The 27,360-nt window shown below is 40.2% G+C and overlaps 1 protein-coding gene across 1 annotated transcript in view; it reads right to left on the bottom strand.

Annotated features, from left to right (window-relative positions):
* mmp2 (matrix metallopeptidase 2) overlaps positions 1-25,627 on the bottom strand; it is a 30,884-nt gene extending 5,257 nt beyond the window's left edge. The window contains exons 1-9 of the mRNA XM_060838137.1: positions 25,263-25,627; positions 24,037-24,263; positions 21,793-21,941; positions 13,898-14,026; positions 13,309-13,482; positions 11,205-11,378; positions 9,586-9,759; positions 5,282-5,437; positions 4,613-4,739 (exon numbers count right to left, since the gene is read on the bottom strand). Coding sequence (XP_060694120.1) covers positions 4,613-4,739; positions 5,282-5,437; positions 9,586-9,759; positions 11,205-11,378; positions 13,309-13,482; positions 13,898-14,026; positions 21,793-21,941; positions 24,037-24,263; positions 25,263-25,415 — 1,463 coding nt within the window. The 5' untranslated portion in view covers positions 25,416-25,627. The remainder of the gene's footprint in view (positions 1-4,612; positions 4,740-5,281; positions 5,438-9,585; positions 9,760-11,204; positions 11,379-13,308; positions 13,483-13,897; positions 14,027-21,792; positions 21,942-24,036; positions 24,264-25,262) is intronic.
* Positions 25,628-27,360: the final 1,733 nt, after the last annotated feature.

Here is a 27,360-nt window from a genome sequence, read left to right as displayed (position 1 = left end):
TGCGAGGTTCTTTCAGGTAGTCTGGATAAACTCGAGGGCTGCAGGATGGACTATGGAACAGTTACACAGGAAACTATTTGTCAGAGAAAAATAAGAAAGAATACAGTGGTAGTGTAGAACAGTATAATGAAGAGGATTGCCACTACTCTCTGCAACAAGGAGGTTAAGTTCAGATATCTGCGCTGCCTGCCTGGTACCAGAGTTTAGGAGATCTCCTCAGAGATAGAAGACCTTGCAATGGGAGGGGGAGGATCCAATCATCATGGTCCATGTAGGTACTACTAACAAAGCAAGACAAAAGGAAGAGGTTCTGCATAGTCAGTATGAAGAGTTAGGCACCAAATTAAGAACCAAAAACCCAAAAGGTCATTGTCTCTATATGTCATGAGCCTATTGCAAAATGGGCAAATCAGATTAGAGAGATGAATGTGTCGCTCAAGATTGATGTGGATGAAGTGGGTTCTGGTTTATGGGATATTGGTACCAGTACTGGGGAAAGAAACATTTGTACAGTTGGGATGGTCTCAATCTCCAAGGTACTTAGAATCATAGAATTGCTACATGGCAGACAGAGGCTATTCGGCCCCTTGCATCTGCATCAACCTTCTAAAGAGCATTCTACCCAGACATTACTGGATGTTGTTTACATGGACTTTACTGAAGTATTTGACAAGGTCTTTCATGGTAGGCTGATTCAAAAGAGTAAGTCACATGGGATTCATGATGAGTTGGTAAATTGATTTGGTCATAGAAGTCAGAGGTTAGTTGTTAGGGGTGTATATGTGACTGGAAATCTGTGACCAGGAGTGTTGCGCAATGATCAGTGCTGGGACCTTTGTTGCTTCTAATTTAGATAAATAATTTGGATGAAAATATACATGGTCCGAGTAGTAAGTTTGCAGACAACACATAAATTGGTGGAATGAACAAGTTTGTCAAAGAATGCAGCAGGATATCGGTCAATTGGAAAGCTGGACTGAGAAAATGGCAGATCGAGTTTAATCTGGACAAATGTGAGGTGATGCATTTCACGAGGTGAAAGACAAGAGTGAAGTGTACAGCAGGACAGTTCTGGTTGCCATGCTATAGGAAGGATATTATTAAATTGGTGAGGGTTAAGAAAAGATTTACCAGGATGTTGCCAGGAATGGAAGATTTGAGTTATAAAAGATAGGCTGGATAGACTGGAACTTCTTTCATGGGAGCATAGAATGTCGAAGAGTGACCTTATAGAAAATACATAATCATGGCGGGCATAGATAAGGGGGGACATCAAAACTAGGAGCTATATTTTTAAGGTGAGAGGAGAAAGTTTTAAAAAGGAACATGAGGGGCAACTTTACTTTTTTACAAAGAGTGGTTCATATGTGGAATGAACTGTCAGAGGAAGTGGTGGATGCTGGTACAGTTATACCATTTAAAAATACATTTACAGCGTTCAGATAAGTACATGAATAGGTTTGGAGTGTTATGGCTAAATGCAGGCAAATGGGACTTGGTCAATGTGGACTAGTTGGACCGAAGGATCTGTTCCATGTTGTATGACACTATTCTCCTTAGAAGCATAACAAAATAAACAAGTTGGTCCTATAGAGAGTGAGATAGGAGAATTAATAACGGAAAATAAGGAGATGACAGATGAATCAAACAAATATTTTATTCCAGTTTTCACTATAAAAGGATAGAAGTAACATTTCAGAAACAGTAACAAGTAAGGAAATGAAAGGAAGGTAGTAACTCAAGAAAGTCACAATCAAGAGAGAAGTGCTCCTGAGTAAACTATCGAAAGTGCAGGCCGAGAATTGCTCAGCTGCTGATGGACTTCATCCTAGGGTTCTAAAAGAAATGGCTAGTGAGAAGATTGATGGATTGTTTTAATTTTCTAAAATCCTCTTGATTTGAGACATGCCTATTAGATTGTATGATAACAATTGCAACTATTTATTCAGCAAGGTTAGACAGAAAGCAAGAACTTACAGGACTGTTACCCTAACAGTTGCCATAGGGAAAATATTAGAAGCTATTATTAAAGAAGGTATAGCAGGGCGCTTGGAAAAATTCAAAGAAATCAGACAGAATGAACATGATTTTGTGAAAGGAAAATCCTGTTTAATCAGTTGAAGTTGTTTCAGGAGATAATACATGCTATGGATAAATAGGAAATTGGTGGAATTCCAGAAGGCATTTGGTAATGTGCCACGTGAAGCATGACTGCAGAAAATAAAAGCTTGTGGTATGGGAGGTAGCTTATTGGCAAGGATAGAGGATTACCTAGTTAGGTTGAAGAGGAGATTAGGCAAAAGGAGTCTTTTTCACATTGGAAAGATGTAACGAGTGGTGATCCACAGGAATCAGTCTGGGGAACTCAACCAATTACAATTTATATAAACGACTGAGTTGAAGGGACACAACGTATGGTTGCCAAATGTACTAATGACACAGAGAGAGACTGGAACTAAGCTGTGAAGAGGACATAAGGAGGCTACACAAAAAAATGAGTAGCTTAAGTGAACGTGCAAAGATGTGGCAAATGGAGTATCCTGTGGGAAAATGTGAAATTGTCTATTTTAGCAGAAATAATTTAAAAATCATTTTATTTCAATGGCAAGAGATTGCAGAGCTCAGAAGTGCAGATGAATCCTGGTGTCCTCATGCATGAATAGCAAAAGTTAGTATGCAGGTACAGCAATTAATTTGGAAAACTAGTACAATATTATTATTTACCAGGAGGGTAACTACAAACGTAGAGAGGTTTTACTCAGTTATTGGTGCAACTACTTCTGGATCATGCACAGAACTGGTCACCTTATTTCAGGAATGATGTAACTGCATTGGATATAGCTCAAAGAGGGCTTACTAGATCAATACCTGGAAAGACCAGGTTGTCTTATGAGGAGAGGCTGGATAGACTAGGTCTAGTATCCATTGGAGTTTAGAAGAGTAAGGAATAGCTTGATTGAAATATCCAAGGTCCTGAAGGATCTTGACAGGATAGATTTGGAGATGATGTATTCGCTTATGGGACAATCTAGAACTTGCAGATACTGTTTAAAACTTGTGGCAGAGATTAGGCAAAAACATTCTCTCAGAGGGTTGACAGTCTTTGGAACTCTTCCTAAAATAGGTGAAAACATCGGAAACACTGTCCTTGAACATTCTTTTATACCGATGTAGATTCTTCTCAAGCAAGAGGGGACATGTTATCAGGGTTTGTTTGAATACAATCCGATCAGCCCCACGATCTTAATAAATGGCACATCAAGTCTGAGGGGCTGAATGGCCTTTTCATGCCCTTAATTTGTATGTTGTTGCATACTGGATCCCTGTCAGTTGACTGCAGGTGGAGACCTTTTGATAAGGATGAAGTAGTAAACCACATCTAAAACTAAAGGCAGGGCTAGTTTACCACTGTCACAGAAGATGCATTTGTGATTTTAAGAACCTTTTGTGGGAGAAGCAGCTATTTCTAGCTTGATTGTTAGTAATTCTTTTGAAGCGATCCTAACTTCATAAAGGGCTGATGGTTCAGCTACGATTCATTACTGTACTAGTTCAATGCCAGTTTGGAATGTCCCATCAGCCCACTGACCTGTTTAACTTTATGCTGTGTTTATTCCCAGAACAAGAAGTCTGGTTTCTTAGCAGCTTGCCAAAGATTCCCGCTTTGCAGCATCCCATTACTGTACAGGCTACACAGAAGTTGAAACAGCCATGGATAATAAATGCAGCCAATTTTCTCTTGAGTCTCACACTCTTCTAGAAGTCTCAGAGGTATACTTAACACCTTGACAGCTGACTGCAGGTACAATGTCACAAACCCTTGGGTCAGTCGGAGGCAGATTTTGGATCTTGCCGCTTTTTACAGAACACAGAAACTTAATGCAATTAATGAGTAACACAGGAAATCAAATATATAAACTTCTTTCAATCAACATTTGCAAAATAAAGCATAACAGTGGAGAAAGAATGTTTAAAAACAAATAGATAATACAGTAATTACAACTGTTCAGGTTAGGCAGATCGATGTGAATTGGTCGAAGCTGGGTTAGTGGGGTTATGGCCCATTTGGAACAAAATGCAAGACCCGAGGAGAGAACTGGTAACTAGTTTAGCATGTCGCCATGCCATGCCCAGCCAAAATGATACCTGGCTCCTTTGAAGACAATTAAAATTGATATACGGTAACTTTTAAAGGTTTCCAATTTTAGACAACTCCAGCTTTCCAATAGGCAGATTTGAAACACTGTACCCACACCATAAAAAGCTAAACGTTAATAAAGTATAACGTAGTCAGTTTCTGAGCAACTCACAGTCCATGTAATTCCAAATTATTTTCTCGACATCTCAACAATCTCAAAGATAACATGGTATACCTCAAATGTTCCACTATCTCTGCCAGAAACAACAGACAGGAGAAACACTGACAATAATCCAATTGTAGTTTGTGAAGTCAGTTTAAAGAGAAAAACTGGAACAAACTCGAGAGGAAAGCTTGCCTTTTATGGTCATGAAAATCATTGACAGAAAAACTAACAGCCCTTTTCACATCTTGATCAATTTTTATTTCTGTTGACTTATTTAACTGCGGGTTTAAAATGGGAAATTTTCTTACCGATCTTTAAAGAAGAAAGTTTCTCCTCTGATATGTGTAATTCCGTCAAAAATCAAGGTCTCCTCACAAAGGTTCATAGGAGTGACAGGACCCTGTGTTGGTGGCAAGGGTTTATCAGTTGGTGCACCTGAATGGAACCCAGAATAGACAAGATTTGTTTTCAGTTGACAGGAAACACACAATTCAATTCATTTTGTGGATGACTGTTCAACTCTTTTGACTAGACAACAACACTGAGTCAATAGTATAACATGCCAATGAATCAGTTAAGTACTATATCCTGGCCATGTTTATCTGGAATTTCCAGACTTTCTAGCTGCTTGTTCCAGCTGAGCTACCTTCGGTTTGATAACCACATTAATCCCTAATAAATAATTCAGTATTTATCATTCCCTGACAATGCTGGTAACTGAGAATTAGAATAAAATTCCAACCTCTTCCACAACAAAGGAAATTTATTGACACTTTGTATTACAGAAATGGTGGTGGAGAATATCAAAACTATATTTAGATGACTGTTCTCATGATTCTTCACCTTGAAGTAGCACAATCAGAGCAGTCATGTTAATTAATATTGTCTTAAGGGGATTTTAAGCACAAGCGGGGATTTGCAACATACAAAACAAATGTGAAAATTTCTATTATTATTTCGGTTCACTGTCACTTTACCATAAAGTTTTTGAATGCCGAGAATGTCATCGTTTGAAAGCCTGAAGTTTTTGGTGTAGGTGTAGATTGGGGCCATTAAAGCTCCAGGATCTTGGGAATGCTCCAAACCAAGTGCATGACCAAATTCATGAGCAGCAACAAGGAAAAGACTGTAGCCTGCAAAAGTAACAAGGAGAGATGATGTTTATTGTTTAAGAAAACGGCAGACACATCATATTGGATATTGCGTTCTTTCTTGCAGTAGTTTTGATGGGGAGGGTGAGGGGTGTTCTTGTAAAATAGATCCATGGCTAGACCACCAGTTCCCCCAACAACTTTCAAGGTCATCCCCATTGTACATCATCAAACTCAACAGCTCATCCTTATGTTTAGTGAATAATTAAGAGTTTGTTTAAAGCTCAATTGACACAAATATTATGCTGTTAACTCCATTATACAGTTACTGTGGAAGCAGGTGGGTGAGGAATCCCCTTTGTTTTCAAAAGTATTTAAGATTGTGGGCAAGATGCATGTGCTATCTTTGCAGGTACTGCCCTTTGCCCTCTTCCTTGCTACCCGTGGGTATTTTGAAACCCACCTCCTCCACACCTTATGAGCCACCATAATGTTGCAAAGAAACCCCTGCCCAAAATCATCTAATTCGCCTTACTCCCGAATCTATTGTTGTAAAAACCCATCTGGTTCACTAATATCCTTCAGGGAAGGAAACTGCCATCCTTACCCTGTCTGGTCTGCATGTGACTCCTGACCCACAGCAATGAAGTTGACTTTTTCTGGGTAATTAGGAACGGGCAATAAATATTGTCTAGCCAGCGATGCCCTCATCCCATGAATGAATAAAAAAAAAATCTGCTCAAACATTCAACAAAGGAAGACCCATTTATCCTAGGAATCCAGTAGATCCTCAATGAATAGTCTCCAATGCAAGTATACTCATCCTTAAATACTAAAAATGTACACAGTGCTCTTGTTATGGTCTCATTAATGTTCTGCACAGTTGTAGCAGGACTTTCCTACTTTTATACTCCATTCCTCTGACAATAAAAGCCAAAGTTTCTTGCCTTTCTGATTATTTGCCTAATTACTATGCTGGACCTCTGGTGGACCACATTTATTTTATTGGTGAGAGCAGTGTCTCTCATTTGTCCCTTTGTTGTCAGCCATAACACAGATCCAATAGTTCCAACTCTGTTGTTACCTACTTCTGTGTATACGTAAGTAACAGCTACCTAACATCATGTAATGTCATTCAGTTGACCGGTGACTCATCATAACAGAAAGAGCTAGGAATAAGCGGGACCTTTGAATGTTGTCATATTGAAAAATGAACTATATGCTATCTTAATCCTATCACCATTCAAAATTTAAGCAGTGCACCTTAGGCAAGGGTTACTGGATAGTGATCATAGAGTCATAGAGATGTACAGCATGGAAACAGACCCTTCGGTCCAACCTGTCCATGCCGACCAAATATCCCAAACCAATCTAGTCCCACCTGCCAGCACCTGGCCCATATCCTTCCAAACCCTTCCTATTCATATACCCATCCAAATGCCTCTTAAATGTTGCAATTGTGAAGAAGGCGTTTGGTATGCTTTCCTTTATTGGTCAGAGTACTGAGTACAGGAGTTGGGAGGTCATGTTGTGGCTGTACAGGACATTGGTTAAGCCACTGTTGGAATATTGCGTGCAATTCTAGTCTCCTTCCTATCGGAAAGATGTTGTGAAACTCGAAAGGGATCAGACAAGATTTACAAGGATGTTGCCACGGTTGGAGGATTTGAGCTCGAGGGAGAGGCTGAACAGGCTGGGCTGTTTTCCCTGGAGCATCGAAGGCTGAGGGGTGACCTTATAGAGGTTTACAAAATCATGAGGGGCATGGCTAGGATAAATAGACAAAGTCTTTTCCCTGGGGTCGGAGAGTCCAGAACTAGAGGGCATAGGTTTAGGGTGAGAGGGGAAAGATGTAAAAGAGACCTACAGGGCAACGTTTTCACGCAGAGGGTGGTATGTGTTGTATCAGGAATAGATATTCTGAAAAATCCAGGCTGTGGAGACCAAATGCTGCTGCAGGTATAATTAGTAAATTCACAAGCACTCTCAAAATGATTTGAACAAGTGCATTACCTTTCACGAGATCTCGTAGTGCCTCTGAGCCAGAAGCTCTTGGTTCATCTCTAGGTCTTCATGACCAAGGAAGTTGTGTTAATAATGTGGCCAATGCATTGAATATGAACCTATAAACTCTACCAAAGGCAGGTGATAGGTGGTGAAAAGACTCCTGGTCAGAATGTCATCACAAGAATGTAGGAGCCTTCACCATCTCTTTCCATTGCTCCCAAACTACAATAGGCATGTTATCGAGCATATTGTGAGATAATGCTGTGGATTTAAGGGGTGCATTTTTTCCTGCTTTTTGTTTTGAAGACGGGTTGTAAAACAGAGGTGCTGAGTAGTCTATCATAACCAGGAGAATAAACAACTTGAGGCTTTGGGTTATTTTTTTAAAACGTTGGAACAATGGAGGCAGCCTGGATGGGTATGACCAGGATTTCTGAATTTCTTTTTTGTTTTGAGATTTAGCTTTAAGCAGCTGCTGTTGTGGGCTTGATGATGTCGAAGCTATCTTTTCCCGCTCCTCAGTTACAGCTAGAAGCCGTAATGACATTAAGGTGGGCAGAACTGTCAATAGTGCTGAACGATGTTGAGGGTTACAGAGGGACATAGATAAGATGCAGAGCTGGGCTGAGAAGTGGCGAATGGAGTTTAATGTGGAAAAGTGAGAGGTAGTTCACTTCGGAAGAAGTAACACAAATGCAGAGTACTGGGCTAATGGTAAACTTCTTGGCAGTGTAGATGAACAGAGAGATCTCAGTGTCCAGCTGCATAAATCCCTGAAAGTTGCCACCCAGGTTAATAGGGTTGTAAGAAGGGATATGGTGTGTTGGTGTTTATTGGTAGGGGGATTGAGTTTCAGAGCCATGAGGTCATGCTTCAGCTGTACAAGGCACTGATAAGGCCGCACCTGGAGTATTGCGTACAGTTCTGGTCACTGTATTATAGGAAGGATATGGAAGCTTTGGAAAGGGTTCAGCAGAGATTTACTAAGATGTTGCCAGGTATGGAAGGAAGATATTACTAGGAAAGGCTGAGGGAACGAAGGCTGTTTTCATTGGAGAGAAATAGTTTGAGAGGTGACTTAATTGAGATGTATAAGATAATCAGAGAGTTAGAAAGGATGGACAGTGAGAGCCTTTTTCCTCAGATGATGAAGGCTAACATGAAGGGACATAGCTTTAAACTGAGGAGTGATAGATTTAGGACAGATATCAGGGGTAGTTTCTTTACTCAGATAGTCAGGGGGTGGAATGGCCTGCTTGCAACAGTAGTAGACCCACTGACATTAAGGGCATTTAAATGGGCATTGGACATACATGTGGAAAATAATGGAATGGTGTAGGATAGATAGGCATCAGATTAATTTCACACGTTGGAGCAACATCAAGGGCCAAAGGGCCTGTACTGTGCTGTAACATTCTATGTTCTAGAAGCTGGGGTTGCTGTGTGCTGCTGTGTGACCTTTGAAACAAATCTTATTTTTCTGAATTTGCCTTTTTGCCAAGGGGTAGATTAATGAGACACTACAATATTGGAACAGTTAATTAGTAATAGTTAATGGATCTACTGGTCTGTTGAATTTTCCAACAGTGTTAAGTTATTCTAAGTTCTCCTTTGTTTTGTTTGTATTTAAACTATAGTGTTTGAATAAATTGTGTTTGCTTAACATCAAGCAGTTTGACCTGTCGCACTGCATCAGGAACACGGCACTTCACATATGCGTTTAAAATATGAAAAAATTAGGGTCTATGTCACTTTCTCAAAATATTTTGAGGGGGTTGGTCTGGTCCATAACAATTGTCACCATGGACTGAGCTCCAAGTGATCTGCGACACCACCAGCATTCAAAATATCCACATTGTTAAGACCAAGATGCTCTCTCATTTGGTATTTATTGCAAGTAACAATCAGGAAGAGCCTTCTACGCTCGAAACGTTAAATTTGCTTCTCTCCTCACAGTTGTTGCTAGACTTGCTGAAATTCTCCAGCATCCGCAGTAATTTGCTTTTATTTGAGGGGCAATTAACCTATTTGCTACAATTTGTCTGCACTTTCCATGGCATCAGCTCTTGGGGCAGGAGAAACCCGGAGCTTCAAACTCGAGACTTCCAAAGTGTTAGGAGTCCTCTGTGTGAAAAGTGCTCCACTCCCTTCTCAATACTGTCCGAATGCCATCTATAACTTACCACTATCAGGGCAGAAGCCCCACTTGCTGTCCTCATCATAGTTTCCAGTGGTTGCACACCACAATAGGCCATCATTACGCCCGCTGCTTGTGCAGGAATCATATGTTTTCCGAAGGAAAGTGAAAGGAAATACACAAGGTGAACCATCTGAGTTTCCTCCAATTGTTGACATGGCTGAAATGCAGGAAATCAGATATATGAGCAACACAGTAGATATTTGAAAAAGTTTTCAAATAAAGAAATTACTATACGATATTGACTTAAAAAGTAATATTTGTCAAACTCTATTTATTCACTGGAGAAATTACTTGAATCAGTTCTGAAAAACAGGATAAACCAACCTTAAAAAGAGATAGAGTAATCAAGGACAGTCAGCACGGATTTATTACGCAAGGATTTTCCAATGGCATCAAGGATATAATGATAGGTCCATATGGGACGCCTAGACCATCCATATTGTCAGCGTACCCATAGTGCAACATTTCAAGAGTCGGCCTAGTAATCGGCTGCCTCCGTGCTCCCTACTCTACTGTGAACTATCTGCAGAATTTAAGGATAGAGTTCCAGTCAGAGGGCCCACAGCAATGCTAGGCTGGTAGTCTCCCTCAAGGAGAGATGGATGCTGCCAAAGCAGGAAGGTGAACATGAGGGCACCTCAAAATGGAACATCTTCACTTGGTGGGAGATGATGAGGCAGGCTGTGACAAATGCGCTCAAACAATAGAAAAATACTGCTTCCATGAAAACGTGATTTCTAAAGTTCACCCATTTGCTGGCCCCCTCTTTAGATCAGGCAGCCAATCCCTGGAGAAGCCCTTGGGAAGTAGGAATACATCAGTGAGCTGCCCTGATGTGCTTTCCCTAATTTATGAGCCTTCCTATCTCCATGCTGTTCCCCTTTGGTGACAGAAATTCAGATTTGGTCATTTGAATGGTTTACTTGATTCAGAATCATCATTGCACTATACAGAAAAGTTCATTGTGCACATGTTGCTGACAAAAGTTTTGACACATCATTTTACATAATTACCGACTTCTGTCATTACATTCTGAAACACTACAGATAATGTAGTTCTTGATAGCAATGAGTTTTCTGGAGTGTTGGAATCCTTTTCTGACTGGGATGCATATTTGGTTGTTTTACAGTAATACTGAAGTCATACGGCGCTACCTGGAATGCTCAAGTCCCTTTAAAACGAAGCACATTTTGCCAAGTGTAAATGCAACTGAAGGACCAAACTTTGCTACATGACAAACAGAACTGCCTTGAAGACAGAAATGAACCATTGCAGTGACCAACCTTTGAGTTTTACTCCCTGTTGCTTTTGTACTAGGAGGATGAATAGAAACTTGCTGGTTGATTAGTGCGATAGTTCTTACATTCAATAAAACACCAAATGTTCCAAATGTTCCACCCATTCTTGGATGTAATGATCAGCAATGCTGGTCTGGCATTTCATCAACTTTTTTAGCATTCCTGGCACTCAGCTTTGCAACTTGGGAAAACTTAAGGTCAAGTGTGTTTTCAAGGAATTACATTATTGATTAATATATGAAGAATATCTCACAAACCGTGGAGCCCACCTTATTTTCATGCAACACGCACAAACTGTTAATACCTTGGTCTGGACAGAATCCATATTTTCTGTCTGCATCATAATTGCTAGTTGTGCTACACCACCGGTAGCCATCCGATCTTCCTTCTGTTGTGCAGCTATCGTACTGCCTGTTTTCAAAGGTGAAAGGAAATGAGCATGGCTCTCCACCAGCATTTCCTCCCATTGTAAAAAGCACTGTAAGGACCCAAAACAATCACATAGGGTATCAGAGTTTGATTTTTGGACGAAACAACAAAATCAGACTGATAACAATTTATGTTCCAAAATTGATCAAACAGAAGTGAAGAAGAATGTTCCTGACTTGTTTTATTTTGTTTAAAATGAGGAACTTAAAAAAAATTATTTCAATGTTGTTACTGTTAAAAAACATGAACATCTGTTTCAATGACTCATATTCAACATTAGCCCTCTCCAGCTGCAGTAAATTGGTTGAACCATAGATTATTACGGATACAAGCTGCTGGTTAAACATGGAGCATAAGATCAATTATGGTTATAATAGATTTCAGCATGCTGCTGACTCATGTAAATATGCAGCAACATGAAGTACAAAAACACTTCTTTTGGGCCTGAGTGAAATCACATGTCTACAGTGCTAGACAAATGCACAAAAACAACAACACCATAAATGGAAATGTTCGGGTTGATAAAAGTGCTGCTCTCAGCCAGAAAAGCTTGCAACATTTCTTCCAGTAAAAAAAATCAGAATATCTTTACGCAGCATTCAAACACTGGTGCCCATCAGAACAATTAAACATCTGTGCTATGTTATATTACATACACCATAAATGCATTGATCCATTATGTTGGTAACAATATTTCATGGGGTGCACCTACTTTGGCAGTCAGCAGGACTGATAGGGTTGGATCTTGTCAACAGCGACCATAAAGTGTCTCCTGCTGGGTTCACTGTCACTATTTAGGATGGTGGCCCAAGACCTTAAGAATGATTGAGCATTGATAGTTATGTGTTCCAAAAACTCTGGGGAATGGGATGTGGGAGCACTGGGAACAGTCAGGCAGGAACTGACACATGGAGGCAGGGTGGTTTTGCTCAGGGTAGACAGTGCCATGTTCACCAAGACATTCATTATTACCAAAGGTTACCTTTATTGTACTAAAGAGCACCTGAAAAGAAGGTTCTGCCCTTCCCCAGTGCCCACCAAATAGCCCCAAGAGTTTACCTCACAACCTTCTCATGTGATGGAAAAACCAAGTGATGGTCATGTCAGCAGAGGTTAAAAAGAGGTCCTTAACTGGCTACATAGGTGGCTCAATTGGGCTCCAGGTGGACAGGCACCTGCCATCTTCCAAACTGCATGGTTTAGGAAGATGATGGGGACATCATCTTTACTTACTGTACTTCAGTGGATAGAAGTCTCATCTACTATGGTTATGAGCCACAATGACCAGGAAAAGTCTGGTTTTCAGTCAAGAGGCAATGCTGAGTTGGACTATCCCAGTAGGCTGTTAAAACATGCCTCAATAAATTAGGGACTTGGTTATGAAGAAAATCAGCTAATTTGAATTATTGACTATGCAACTGCATTATGGGTCTGTTGCACTGTGCTTCAGCAGGAGTCCCTGACTTTCGAGACAGGACCTTGTAAACATTAACCCTGATTCTCTCTCCACACGTGGTGTTGGACGTGCTGAGTATTTACAACATTTTCTGTAGTTTATGGCCTTGCTTATCCACAATTCATGTCTTCAGGGGCTAAAACTTCTCCAATGTCAAAATTTCATTCCATGAATAAATTCTTACATGGCCTCTACCCTCTCAAATCTTCTCCAAGCTGACAACTCCCATATTAAATTCCATTACTCTAATTTTGGCTTTTTGGGCATCTATTTTTTTTTATCTACACCCACCCCTCTGGCAGTAATAACATGAACTCCCTAGGTCCCAAGCTGAGAAAGTCCCTTCCTAAATTTTACATCTCTCCATCTCAGTTAAAGTTTCTTTGATCAAGCTTTGATTACTCATCTGCATCTATTTTTGTTCAAACATGGTTTGATGAAACTGGCAATTACTTTCCTATGTCACAAAATGCAATAGCTTGTGTTGATGAATAGAATACACAGGTTAAGACTGAAAACTTACATTCATGAGGACAGAATCCATATTTTGCGTCTGCATCAAAATTATAAGTTGTGGAACACCATGGGAAGCCATCACTACGGCCTTCTGTGGTGCAACTATGGTATTCCTTACCATTAAACAGAAAAGGAAATTTGCAAAATTCCCCTTCTGCATTCCCAAACTTTGTCTTAACAACTGTAAAATACAAATGTTGAAAGACTCCAAATCAGTAATTACAATCTATTTTCATTAATATTTCACAATTATGATTACAAAATCTAATAAATTTAGTATCATTTGACTAATGTTAGCTAGTATTGTATTGGTCTAAGAGTAGATAATAATATTAATTGTAATAGAAGTTTTTGTGTAGATTAAATATGTGGACACTTAATCACAGCATGGGATTTGAGGACACCTCATGATCATGAAACAATGTCTAAAACCGAGCAACATTAAAAGTCATCTCTTATTGTGTTATAACAAGTATAGTATATACGGCAACATGAAATACATTGCTACTTGATGAGTTTAATATTTAATGATTGGTTTCAAATGATAAATAAAACAATAAATATGTAACTAAAGTTAATCCACTATAGGTATGTACCTCGTCCTTCACCCAACGTCCAGAACTCATCATCATCAAAATGAGAATCACCACCAATTCCTGTTGCTGGGGCAAAAGCATGTGCAAGTAGCCCATCCTTCCCATCAAATGGATATCCATCACCATGCTCTTGTAAAAGTTAAAATAACACTGCCTGGTTAGATTTCATACACACCACTATCTGAAATTAATTACAGTTGTCTTTAACAATCTCAAAAATGCTTTATTATTTTGGTGATATTGTAGTCTGTAATTAGAACACGTTACAACCTCACTGGTGTTTTTTTCCAGAAGCGACAGGTAGACTTAATCTTTTCAATTTCCAGTGCTATTGTAATACAGAATTGCGTAGAGCAAGAGACAGTATATTCCTGTTAGAGGGCAAGGAAAGGCTGATAGGTGTAGAGAATGCAGAGAAATTGAAGTTTTGCTTAAAAAAAAAGGAAGTATATGTCAGATATATGGAGAGATTGACAGAATCTTTAGAAGAGCATAATGGCAGTAGGAGTATATTTAAGATGGAAATCAGGAGAGCAACAAGGGGAAAATGAGATAGTTTGGGCAAATAGGGTGAAGGAAAATCCAAAGGGTTTTTATAAATACACAAAGGACAAATGGGTAATCAGGGATAGATTAGAGCCCCTCAAAGATCAGCAAGGCAGCCTATGTGTGGAGCTACAGGAGGTGGAGGAGATATGAAACGAATATTTTGCTTCAGTGTTTACTGTGGAGAAGGACGTGGAAATAGAGAATGCGGGGAAGTAGATGGTGACATCCTGAAAAATGTCCTTATTACAGAAGAGGGAATGCTGGACGTCTTGAAATGCATAAAACTGGATAATTCCCCAGGACCTGATCAGGTGTACCCTAGAACTCTTGTGGGAAGCCAGGAAAACGATTGCTAGGCCCCTTGCTGAGATATTTGTATCATCAATAGTCACAGGTGAGGTGCCAGAAGGCAGGAGGTTGGCTGACGTGGTACCATTATTTAAGAAAGGTGGTAAGGAAAAGCCAGGGAACTATAGACTGGTGAGCCTGATGTTCGTGGTGGGCAAGTTGTTGCAGTAAATCCTGTCCCTCAGGATTCCCATGTATTTGGAAAGGCAAGGACTGATTAGGGATAGTCAGCATGGCTTTGTGCCTGGGAAATCTTGTCTCACAAAGTTGATGGAGGCTTGTGAACAAATAAAGGATTGATGAGGCCAGAGCAGTAGACGTGATCTATACGAACTTCAGTAATGAAGGCTGAAGTGGTGAAGGCTGCTACAATTATAACATTTAAAAGACATCTGGATGTGTATATCAATAGGAAAGGTTTAGAGGGATGCGGGTATAGTGCTGGCAAATGGAATCAGATTAGGTTAGGATATCTGGTCAGCATGGACAAGTTGGACCGAAGGATCTGTTTCTGTGCTGTACATTTCCATGACTCTGTGACCTGAGGAAGATGCGTAAGAAATTACAACAGTAAACTTGGAATGGGAATGTAGTATGCAAACAATTGAACTTAATTCTGTATTTGTCCATGTTAGATTGAATGATTGTATCCTTTACAATGTTGTGTTGTGTAAGTGTTCGGGAGATCACAGAATCTTAGAATCCCTAGTGTTGAAACAGGCCATTTGGCCCAACAAGTCCATGCCGACCCTCTGAAAAGTATCCCTACCCCCAAGATCCATTCCCCTACCCTACCGCTACATGTACCCCTACTAATACACCTAACCTACACATTTCTGAACACTGTGGACAATTTAGCATGGTATGCAAATTTGTGGATGACATAAAGCTATGTGTGAATGTCAGATTTCTAAAGGATCTTAACAACTTCAAGAAGATTTCAATCTCATTGAAATAGGTCCACATTTGGCAAACGATACTAACCTTAGAAAAATGAAATGTTATGCATGAGAGGCTTCATTACAGGAAACAACATTCCAGCCAATGGTAATTGAAAAAGCGAGATATTGTACACACTTTTGAAAGGTTCATGATCGGTTTTGTGAAACTATAGTTGAAGCAAACAAGGTTCTAGGTTGTATCATGGTATAATTTGCACCAAGCATACAATTTTGTCTTTATTTAGAGGTGCCAGTGTTGGACTGGGATGTACAAAGTTAAAAATCACACCAGGTTATAGTCCAACAAGTTTATTTGGAAGCACGATCTTTCAGAGCGCTGCTTCTTAATAAACCTGTTGGACTATAATCTGGCGTTGTGTGATTTGTAATTTTGTCCCATGTGTAAGACCTTGTTAGAGCTTTAGAAGACAGTGCTCCATTTTGGCCTCTTCATAGAATGAGAATATTGCAGCTTTGGAAAGTGTGCAGAGAAAGTGACAGATTAATTCCAAGATAAAAGAGTTGACATGGCTAGATAAGCTTTGCTTTAGAATATTATAGACTCAGAGGTGATTTGATTGATAAAATAACGTGGGAAATAGTTTGTGTTTCCCTGGGTCATTGTCTTTAGTTGGATAGATAGGAAGGCCAGTTATATTTTGCATAAGTACAAAGCTAGGTTAGATGTTAATTAACCTTGTTTTCCAGAAGAATAGTGAATTAGTGGAACAGTTTGCCAACTCAAAGTGTTGGAGGAACTCAGCATTTCTGGCAGCATCTGTAGAGAAAGAAACAGAGATAACGTTTCGAGTTCTTTATATCTCTTCCTCAGAACTTAACAGAGAGTGGGAAATGATTGGCATTTTCTGCAGCACAAAACCTGTCAGTCTTACATTGGTGGTGGGCAAATTCTTGGAGAGGACACAGAGACAAGATTTATGATTATTTGAAAGAAGCACAGCTTGATTAGAGATAGTCAGCATAGCTTTGTGAGGGTGCAGAGTCTTATTGAACTCATTGAGGATATGACAAAACACATTGATGAAGGTCGAACAGTGGATATGGCGTATGTGGATTTTAGCAAGGTGTTTGATTATGTTCCCCATAGTAGGCTCATTCAGAAAGTAAGGAGGCATGGGATACAGGGAAATTTGGCTGTCTGGATACAGAATTGGCTTGCCCATCGAAGACAGAGGGTGGTAGTTGATGGAAAGTATTCAGCCTGGAGATTGGTGGCCAGTGGTTTTCCACAGGGATTTGTTCTGGGACCTCTGCTCTTTGTGATATTTATAAATGACTTGGATGAGGAAGTGGAATGGTGATACTAAGTTTACAGATGACACAAAAGTTGGTGGTGTTGTGGATAGTGTGGAATGCCGTTGTTGGTTGCAATGGGATATTGACAGGATGCAGAGCTGTGCTGAGAAGTGGCAAATGGAGTTCAATCTGGAAAAGTTTGAAATGATTCATTTTGGAAGGTCAAATTTGAATGTAAATTACAGGGTTAAAGGCAGGACTCTTGGCAGTTTGGAGGAACAGAGGGATTTTCGGGTCTTTGTCCATAGATCTCTCAAAGTTGTTCAGTTCTGGTTACCTCATTGTAGGAAGGATGTGGAAGCTTTAAAGAGAGTGCACAGCAGATTACCACGATGCTGCTTGGACTGGAGGGCATGTCATAGAGTCATAGAGGTGTACAGGATGAAAACAGACCCTTCAGTCCAACCCGTCCATGCCAACCAGATATCCCAACCCAATCTAGTCCCACTTGCCAGCACCCGGCCCATATCCCTCCAAAACCTTCCTACACCCATCCAAATGCCTCTTAAATGCTACAAGTGTACCTGCCTCCACTATTTCCTCTGGCAGCTCATTCCATACACAACACACTCTGTCTGAAAACGTTGCCCCGTAGGTCTCTTTTACACCGTTCCCCTCTCACCCTAAACCTATACCCTCTAGTTCTGGACTCTCTGACCCCAAGGAAGAGACTTTGCCTATTTATCCTATCTATGCCCCTCATAATTTTGTAAACCTCTATGAGGTCATCCCTCAGCTTTTGATGCTCCAGGGAAAACAGCCCCAGCCTGTTCAGTCTCTCCCTATAGCTCAAACCCTCTAACCCTGGCAACATCCTTGTAAATCTTTTCTGAACCCTTCCAAGTTTCATAATATCTTTCTGATAGGAAGGAGACCAGATTTGCATGCAATATTCCAACAGTGGCCTAACCAATGTCCTGTACAGCTGCAACACGACCTCCCAACTCCTGTACTCAATATTCTGACCAATAAAGGAAAGCATACTAAACGCCTTCTTCACTATCCTATGTACCTGCGACTCCACTTTCAAAAGGAGCTATGAACCTGCACTCCAAGGTCTCTTTGTTCAGCAACACTCCAGAGGATCTTACCATTATAAGACCTGCTAAGATTTGCCTTCCCAAAATGCAGCACCTCGCATTTATCTGAATTAAACTCAATCTACCACTTCTCAGCCCATTGGCCCATCTGGACAAGATCCTGATGTAATTCCGAGGTAACCTTCTTCACTGTCCACTACACCTCCAATTTTGGTGCCATCTGCAAATTACTAACTGTACCTCTTATGCTTGCATTCAAATCATTTATGTACTTGACAAAAAGTAGAGGGCCCAGCACTGATCCTTGTGACACTCCACTGGTCACAGGCCTCCAGTTTGAAAAACAACCCTCCACCACCACCCTCTGTCTTCTACCTTTGAGCCAGTTCTGTAACCAAATGGCTAGTTCTCCCTGTATCCATGAGATCTAACCTTGCTAATCAGTCTCCCATGGGGAACTTTGTCGAACGCCTTACTGAAGTCCGTATAGATCATATCTACCATTCTGCCCTCATCAATCCTCTTTGTTACTTCCTCAAAAAACTCAATCAAGTGTGTGAGACATGATTTCCCACGCACAAAGCCATGTTGACTATCCCTAATCAGTCCTTGCCTTTCCAAATACATGTACATCCTGTCCCTCAGGATTCCCTCCAACAACTTGCCCACCACCGACGTCAAGCTCACCGGTCTATAGTTCCCTGGCTTGTCTTTACCGTCCTTCTTAAAAAGTGGCACCACATTAGCCAACTTCCAGTCTTCCATCATTTCACCTGTGACTATCGATGATACAAATATCTCAGCAAGAGACCCAGCAATCATTTCTCTAGCTTCCCAGAGCTCTAGGTACACCTGATCAGGTCCTGGGGATTTATCCACTTTTACCCATTTCAAGACATCCAGCACTTCCTCCTCTGTAATATGGACTTTTTGCAAGATGTCACCATCTATTTCCCTAAAGTCTATATCTTCCATATCCTTTTCCACAGTAAATATTGATGCAAAAATACTGATTTAGTATCTCCCCCATTTTCTGTGGCTCCACACAAAGGCCATCTTGCTGATCTTTGAGGGGCCCTTTTGTCCTTAATATATTTGTAGAAACTCTTTGGATTCTCCTTAATTCTATTTGCCAAAAACTATCTCATATCCCCTTTTTGCCCTCATTTCCCTCTTAAGTATACTCCTACTTCATTTATACTCTAAGGATTCACTCAATCTATCCTGTCTAAGCCTGACATATGCTTCCTTCTTTTCCTTAACCAAACCCTCAATTTCTTTAGTTATCCAGCATTCCCTATACCTACCAGTCTTTCCTTTCACCCCAACAGGAATATACTTTCTCTGGATTCTCATTATCTCATTTCTGAAGGCTTCCCATTTTCCAGCCGTCCCTTTACCTGTGAACATCTGCCTCCAATCAGCTTTTGAAAGTTCTTGTCTAATACCGTGAAAATTGGCCTTTCTCCAATTTAGAACTTCAACTTTTAGATCTGGTCTATCCTTTTCCATCACTATTTTAAATCTAATAAAATTATGGTCACTGACCCAAAGTGCTCTCCCACTGACACCTCAGTCTCCTGCCCTACCTTATTTCCTAAGAGTAGGTCAAGTTTTGCACCTTCTCTCGTAGGTACATCCACATACTGAATCAGAAAATTGTCTTGTACACACTTAAGAAGTTCCTCTCCATCTAAACCTTTAACATTATGGCAGTCCCAGTCTATGTTTGGCAAGTTAAAATCCCCTACCATAACCACCATATTATTCTTACAGATAGCTGAGATCTCCTTACAAAATAGTTTCTCAATTTCCCTCTGACTATTAGTGGCTCTATAATACAATCCCAATAAGGTTATCATCCCATTCTTATTTCTCAGTTCCACACAAATAACTTCCTTGGATGTATTTCCGGAAATATCCTCCCTCAGCACAGCTGTAATACTATCCCTTATCAAAAATGCCACTCCCCCCTCCTCTCTTGGCTCTCTTTCCATCCATCCTGTAGCATTTGTATCCTGGAACATTAAGCTGCCAGTCTTGTCCATCTCTGAGCCATATTTCTGTAATGAATAGAGGTTGAGAGAGTTTGGGCTTTTGTAATAAGAGGGAAGAAGGATGAGAGGAGACCTGAAAGAGGTGTACAAGATGATGAGAGGCATAGATAGAGTGGATAACCAGACATTTTTCACCAGGGTGAAAATGGCTATCATGAGGGGGCATAATTTTAATGTGACTGAAGGAGATTTAGAGGAGATGTCAGAGGTAGTTTCTTTGCACAGAGGTGTGTGGAATGCACTTCCAGCAGTGGTAGTAGAGTTAGATGCATTAGGGACATTTAAATCGACTCTTGGATAGGCACATGGATGATAGCAAAATGAAGGATATGTAGATTAGTTTGATCTTTAAGTGAGATAAGAGGTTGTCACAATATCGAGGACTGAAGGGCCTGTGCTGTACTGTTCTAAGTGAACAAGTTGGCACTAGTGGACCAGTTACCAACAGCAGTGGGAGGAGGTATTTGCTCCTTCTGGTTCAATCATGCTGCCTCAACCATGACACAAAGCAACCAAATTGTTGGGGAAAGAAGTGAAGTCCAAGCAAATTCAATAAACTGAATGAAAAATATTTGGAAAGATTGGCATAGATTGGATAACAGGCAATCGTTTGAAGCTGGTGGTCTGAGGAACAAGCAATTGTAAATGAATTAGAATCGGTGGCTAATTTATTGTGCCTGTACTGGCTGAATAAACTAGCCAAATTGGTTAAGTGGACTCTTCATGTTATAATTTTTCTGTTGTTCTATAGATGAATATGAATAGAATGAAATTCTTTGTGCCCCAGCTCATCTACCACCATAATTCAACATGGCAACCGAGAGATGTCTAAATAGCTGGCAAAGACTCTGGTGTAACTAATTTTGGGCATTTCCATTTTGCCTTACATTGGACAAAGCCTACATCAACCCCACACGAACAAAATCAGTTTGAAGTAGCGCTTATTCTTCGAGATATAGTACAACTGATGATATCAGTGAAAACCCAAGGGAAGGTCAGGCATACTGGCCTCCATCTCTGGAATCCAAGCCAGCAGGTTTGTCACCCTCTGTATACACCCCACCTCCCTTCCCAAACAGACACACACACAAGCATCCACACAGAATACATCTAAAAATTCCTTATCATGGGGACCACGGAAAATTTGGCTGGACCTGAAAATTAACTCTCTTTCTCTTTCCACCAATGCAGCCTGTCCTACTGCACATTCCCAGCATTTTCTGTTTTTATTTCAGATTTCCAGCAACTCCAGAATTTTACTTTTGAACTTGACTGAGGTTGGATGTGGGCAGCACTTTCTAATGGAAAATGGTAACGAAAACTTCCAGATACATTTGCAGAGGCACCCAGAATAGTGTTTGCACCTAGACTGTGTAGATCCTCTCCTGCTGACACTGAAAACTGCAGTGCTGGTAGATACTGCAGTCACAATTCCACTGGTCATACAAGGATTATACTCTAAAAGGTTTGGCTCCAAAACATCCGCTAAATACAAAGTGTTTGACAAATGCTTGTATCAAATGTTCTTATATGGAAGCATCTTGTAAAACTCTCATTTAGACACCACTGGCATAAACCCATATTGAATATAATACAACATGGATTTGTCATCTATGTTACATTTCAAGTAAGACAATTATTACCCCAACGACCAAAGTTGATCATGATGTCCGCTTCTCCATCGAAGATCCTTGAAAATTTCAGTGGTGTCACGGCAGCCCATACCTGAAAGGCCCGAGCGAAAGCATCATCCACTGTCTCAGAGTCCAGATCGTAGGTGTATCCCAAAATCCTGTGAGCAAAAAGCAGCAGAAACTCAGCTGACATGCCTAAGCCTCAATGTAAGGGAGCAATGGCAGAAACCTTTCTCATAACTCCTATTGGAGGCATGCTTATAGTGATACAATGATCTATTTTAAGAAAAAAAATCCTTTTTGGCACATTGCTCATTGCAATTTCTTTTGCCTTAACGGTAGATATTTTTCATGAGTTCATCTTGCTACTTCTGCTCTTGGCCACTGTTGCCAGGAGAGCTCCCGTTGTGGTCCATCACGTTTGTCTGTCTCGCACCATCCTCACAAATTTACCGTTACTTGTCTGTAACTGCTCTGCGGCATCCATCATTGAAATACCACAGTGACTTCTCTTTCCGCTGTCTTATCTTTTGCCCTCTAAGACAATCCCTGCAGCTTTTCACCTTGACCAAAAGGCTGCAACAGCAACATTTTGTTTTTTGGATATCACTTTTAAAAGAGTTTTTTCAGCTGTTTTAACTTCAAGTTCCTCTTCATTTGTCTTACGGTCTTTACATGCAATTTTTAGCTTATATCTCAGCATTCACATTTCAAACTCTCCATTTTCCTCCATAGGTCTTTATGTGGAGCTTTATCCAGCTTTCTTAGGCATACAGGAAACAGGATAGAATGTAACATTTTGAGAGTTCCTTTCTTGGTACAAACTCAAGTTTTCATGATGTGAACAAAGCCTTCTCCTTTATAAAATTACTGTCTGCCTATTCGTATTGTCACTTCTGCATCACATCTGTCATACGCTGTTATCATTTATCAAATACAGACAAGTATCTACTTATTCTAGTGTGACACCATCAACTTCGATCTTCACTCTGGTATGTTTGCACTCCATCTAAGTAACATGGTTTCTTTTATCTTTTTGGTGCTCATACACAATCCATAGCCTAAATTTCAATTTTACTGCCGTCATGATACTTTGTAGGACCTCTTTCAATTCTGCAATAAGTGTTGTGTAATCAGCACACCACAGTATGTTATATTTTTGCCAGATTTATTACCCATGGAAGGATATTTAATTCTCTATTTAAGAACTAAGAGCAGAAGTAGGCAAATCAGTCCCTTGAGCTGTTCTGCCTTTTAGCATGGTCATGGCTGATCTCATCACAGCCTCAACTCCACACTGCTGCTTGCTCCTTATAACCCCTTTCTAATTTAAATTTATTCAGCGCCTTGGCCTTCACTTATTCTGGAGTAGAGAATTCAACAGATTCATGACCCTGTCAGAGAAGTATATTCATCCAATGTGTACAGAGTGAATAATATTGGTGACAGTGCACAGATTCATTGTACTCCTCTTTTCACTCAACAAATGTCTGATTATCTCCCTTCTAGCTGGAATGCTCACGTTGGCTCAGTGGTTAGCAGTGCTGCCTCATAGCACCATGGACCCACATTCAATTCCACCCATGGATGACTATTTGTTTGGAGTTTGCACATTCTCCCAGTGTCTGCATGGGTTTCCTCTGGGTGCTCCTGCTGTTTCCCCCCACAATCCAAAGATGTGTAGGTTAGGTGGATTGGCCATACAAAACTGTCCATGTTGTCCAGAGATGTGCAGGTTGGGTGGATTAACCTTGTGAAAATTAGGGTTACAGGGATGGGGTGAGTCTGAGTGGGAAGGGCTGATTAGGACTCTGTGGGCTGAATGATCTGCTTCCACTCTGTAGGGATTCTATTTACTTGCAATATAGTCTCTGGATAAGTTTTATATTTCTGCAAAATTTCAAATGAACATTCTTTCACAGTCAAGAAGCACTGTAAATAATCTGACTTACTTCAGATATTTACTGAAAATTGTTCTTGTTCTTACTTCAGGAAGAAATCCGGATAATATTTTATCATTTCTTGCTTTAAACATGTTATTATTGTTTTTTGTTATAATTTTCATGACACTTTTAATAAAATAATTAGTACCTAACTTAATAAAAACAAATTTTGGAATAACATGGAGTAATACAACAAATCAGAAACCATTTTTGATTCCCTGCAGCATATTAAAATAATTCCAACAAAAATCCTTACCAATAGGTTACTTTGATAAAATAACACATTGAACACACGTTAATACACACCGACCTGTAAGTTATTTGCTTATTCTCCCATTTGGGCATCTGTGGGAAGAAGTTGTAATTGGCCACGTCAGGAACTCCACATCGCGGTTTCTTCATCACATTGACTGTCTCACTGTCCAGTTCTCCAGTCTGTGGCAATCCAAAAAATTTCTGCATCTTCTTCAGTGTGTCTGACAGCACCACAAGATCACACCTTTCTTTCGGGCAGCCGTAGAATTTATTCAAGTATAACTGGTATAAAACATAAAGAAATACATTTGTATGGGTAAAATATTAAAGAATTTGATTCAGACATTAGTTGAAAATGCATTGATTCTCTGATTTGTTGTACTTATAGCAAACTTTGCTGTCATTTGTAAGAAATGCAGCATATGGATTCAAAAAGTTGACTGTTTTATCCCATATATCATGAAGTTCCCCTACAGGCTGGATTATAATTCTCATTTACAATGCAAATTTCATTTTGCACTAATTTTGTGTTAGAAGGAATTAGAAGTCAAACAGGTGTCCTGATTTTCTTGAGTTAATTTCTTGAAACTTGTCTTGTAATTGAAACTAGTGTTTTCAAATGTATTCATAACTTGATACTCCAAAAGCCAATTTCATTGGCTAATAATCTGCAGAAAGCCATATTGTGTCTCTGCAGTCCTAGAGGCACTTGGACTTCTGCCATCGTTTTCTCAACACGAACACCGTTAGAATACCCACAAACTTTCAGGGTCTTCAGCTCATTGATTTACGGCAATAGATTGGCCTCCAAAGTATATTGTTAATTTAATGACAATACATGTTTTGAAACATATGCTTTAGACACAATACACATATGGAAACATAGCATTTGTTCTATTTGTTTTGTGTCAAATTATACATTTTTAAAATTTTTGACGGCCCCATGTATCTATTTAAATATAAGATTAATCCTATTACGAAGCTATTAGATAACTCTTACATAAACAATGTATGAGGTTCCGCTTATCTATAAATTGTTTTGTTTTGTCTACTTGCAAGGACCCTGCCTTGCCAAAACCAACAGATGTTATCAAGCTCCATTGTGATCTCGCCTCTAGAGTTTTAAGAAACTTTTGATTCCCCTGGAGACACTGAGGGGGGAATAAAAAAAACAACCGCTTCCTTCGTTTCGGCAGCTGTAATGAAAGTTACAGAAAATGACCAATTAGCATAAAACGCCATTTGCAAGGCGTTATAAAGTTAACGGCTCCCCACACTTACAGCGGCTATTTCCTTGTCTGTCTTCGTGCTGTTATCACCTGGAAACTTGACTATGCCAGTCGGTGCTGCTAAAGTCTGCTGGACCCAGATGATTTGGAGCAAGGTTACTTTTAAGACTAAGCGATAAAAGTTGCTGGTTGTTTTCATAGTCATTTTGTTCCAGTGAGAAGGCAACTATTCACCAAGAGAAATATCGCTCCAGTGGTGTCTGTGATATCCTTCACTGTACAAACATAATACGGCGTTTCTCTGCTTTGCCAGTACAGGTAGATATCGGTCTCAGACAACTATGTACCACTCTTACTGGCCCCTATCGACTCAAATCCTTTGTACTTCCAGATGCGCAGTCGCGATCCGTCTGCTGGAGCAGAGGATTGGCGGAAGTTGAAAAAAACCCACCGAAGGAAATACATTCTCTGGCAACTGGAGCAGAGGCTGCTTGCTACAAGCTTATGTTTTGGAAAGAGGACTCTGGAAAATGAACGACTTTGTTTTTAAGGCAAGATCACTTGGGTTAAATGCACCATACACGGAATGTCAGAAAGCAACAATGTTCCCACCATATTTCCGAAAACATTACACGTGAAACAAACTGCAGTGGTTTTGAGTTTATTTTATAGTTCAGACGTTAGAATTCCATCGATTGCAAAAGGAGTTTGACTCCAAAACACGTCATTGATATTTTTCCTTTTTTTTCTTGAGACGATTTTTTGTTCTTACAGTGATTGCATTTCATTGCATTTATGGGCATCCAGTCGTGCTGAAAGGAGCTACATCAATGCATCTTTCAAACGAAAATGAAGACCGGCAGAAATAAAGCAGCAAGTTATGACCGCACAGTTCACAGAAAATGATTAGTAACTAATTCAAGGCACGGATAATACTAGTCCTTTAATTGTGTTGACACTCACGCCATGAAGGGTATGTTAAAATCCTATGAAAAATATTCCCACATTTTTAACACCCTTTTTAAGAAAATCTCGAGAGCAGTGATAAAGAAAAAGTGGGCTATTTTTAATTTGAAGGGCGTGTTGTAAACTTATTGCATGACTGGAACAATTGCAAGCCCGGAGGCGCCAGATAGTCTTTGAGTGTTTTTGTGTGCCAGACGAGACATCCTTTCCCGTCTTACAGCAGCCAGATGTTGCTGCGAGCCATACAGCTCAGCCTGTGGAGGCCGCTATCTGCAACAGAGCGGGATGCAATTCTCACTCGACGTTTTCAATTGGGGTTCTTTGAAAGTATGCTACTTTTACTGTGTATTCGAGGAACGTTCATTCGAGGCCGTTTTGGGGGTTAAGTTGTGTTTTACCCAGAAGTGACCGTAAACAAGTCATCCAGTCACAGAATTTTGCCCGAATCGTCAGTTTTCCTGATCCTCGGATGCTGCCTGACCTGCTGTGCTTTTCCAGCACCACTCTAATCATAGAGTCACTTCAGCGCGGGAGTAGGCCATTCGGCGCGTCACACCCAGATCCACGCCACCCTATGACCCTCCATTTCCCGTGGCTCACCCACCTAGCTAACACATCCCTCAACACAGTGGGCAATCCACTGCACATCTTTGGACTATGGGAGGAAATCCACACAGGCACAGGGAGAATGTATAAAGTCCACCCCAACAGTCACCCAAAGATGGAATTGAACCCAGGTCTCTAGTGCTGTAAGGCAGCAGTGCTAACCAATGAGCCACTGTGCCACCCTTGTATAGTTTGAAACAGTTGCACTTCATTGACAGCACAGTAACTGAAGCAGATATAAAGTGCTTAGACTTGACATTAATGTTATTTAGGTGATTCTTTGCATATTGACAGAAATCTGTAAAGAAAGTCCCACATAGAACCCAACTGCATGCTTAATCCTTGCCTGTTCAAGTATAGACAAACATACAATCGTAGAATGATACAACACAGAAGGAGAGCATTCATCCATATTGCATTTGTGGGACCTTTTAATACTTACATAGCAGGCATCAGAGGCACAGATATGTAAACAATTGACTGAGGTGAGTAAAAACAATAACAAGGTAATTATATTAGGAGATTTCAATTTCCCAAGCATTAATTGGATTAGTCATTACATAAACAGTTTAGAGGGG

This window comes from Hemiscyllium ocellatum, chromosome 17 (genome assembly GCF_020745735.1).
Source record: "Hemiscyllium ocellatum isolate sHemOce1 chromosome 17, sHemOce1.pat.X.cur, whole genome shotgun sequence".
Lineage (NCBI taxonomy): Eukaryota > Metazoa > Chordata > Chondrichthyes > Orectolobiformes > Hemiscylliidae > Hemiscyllium > Hemiscyllium ocellatum.
Note: the sequence above shows the minus strand (reverse complement) of the source record. Positions and strands in the feature narration are given on the sequence as shown.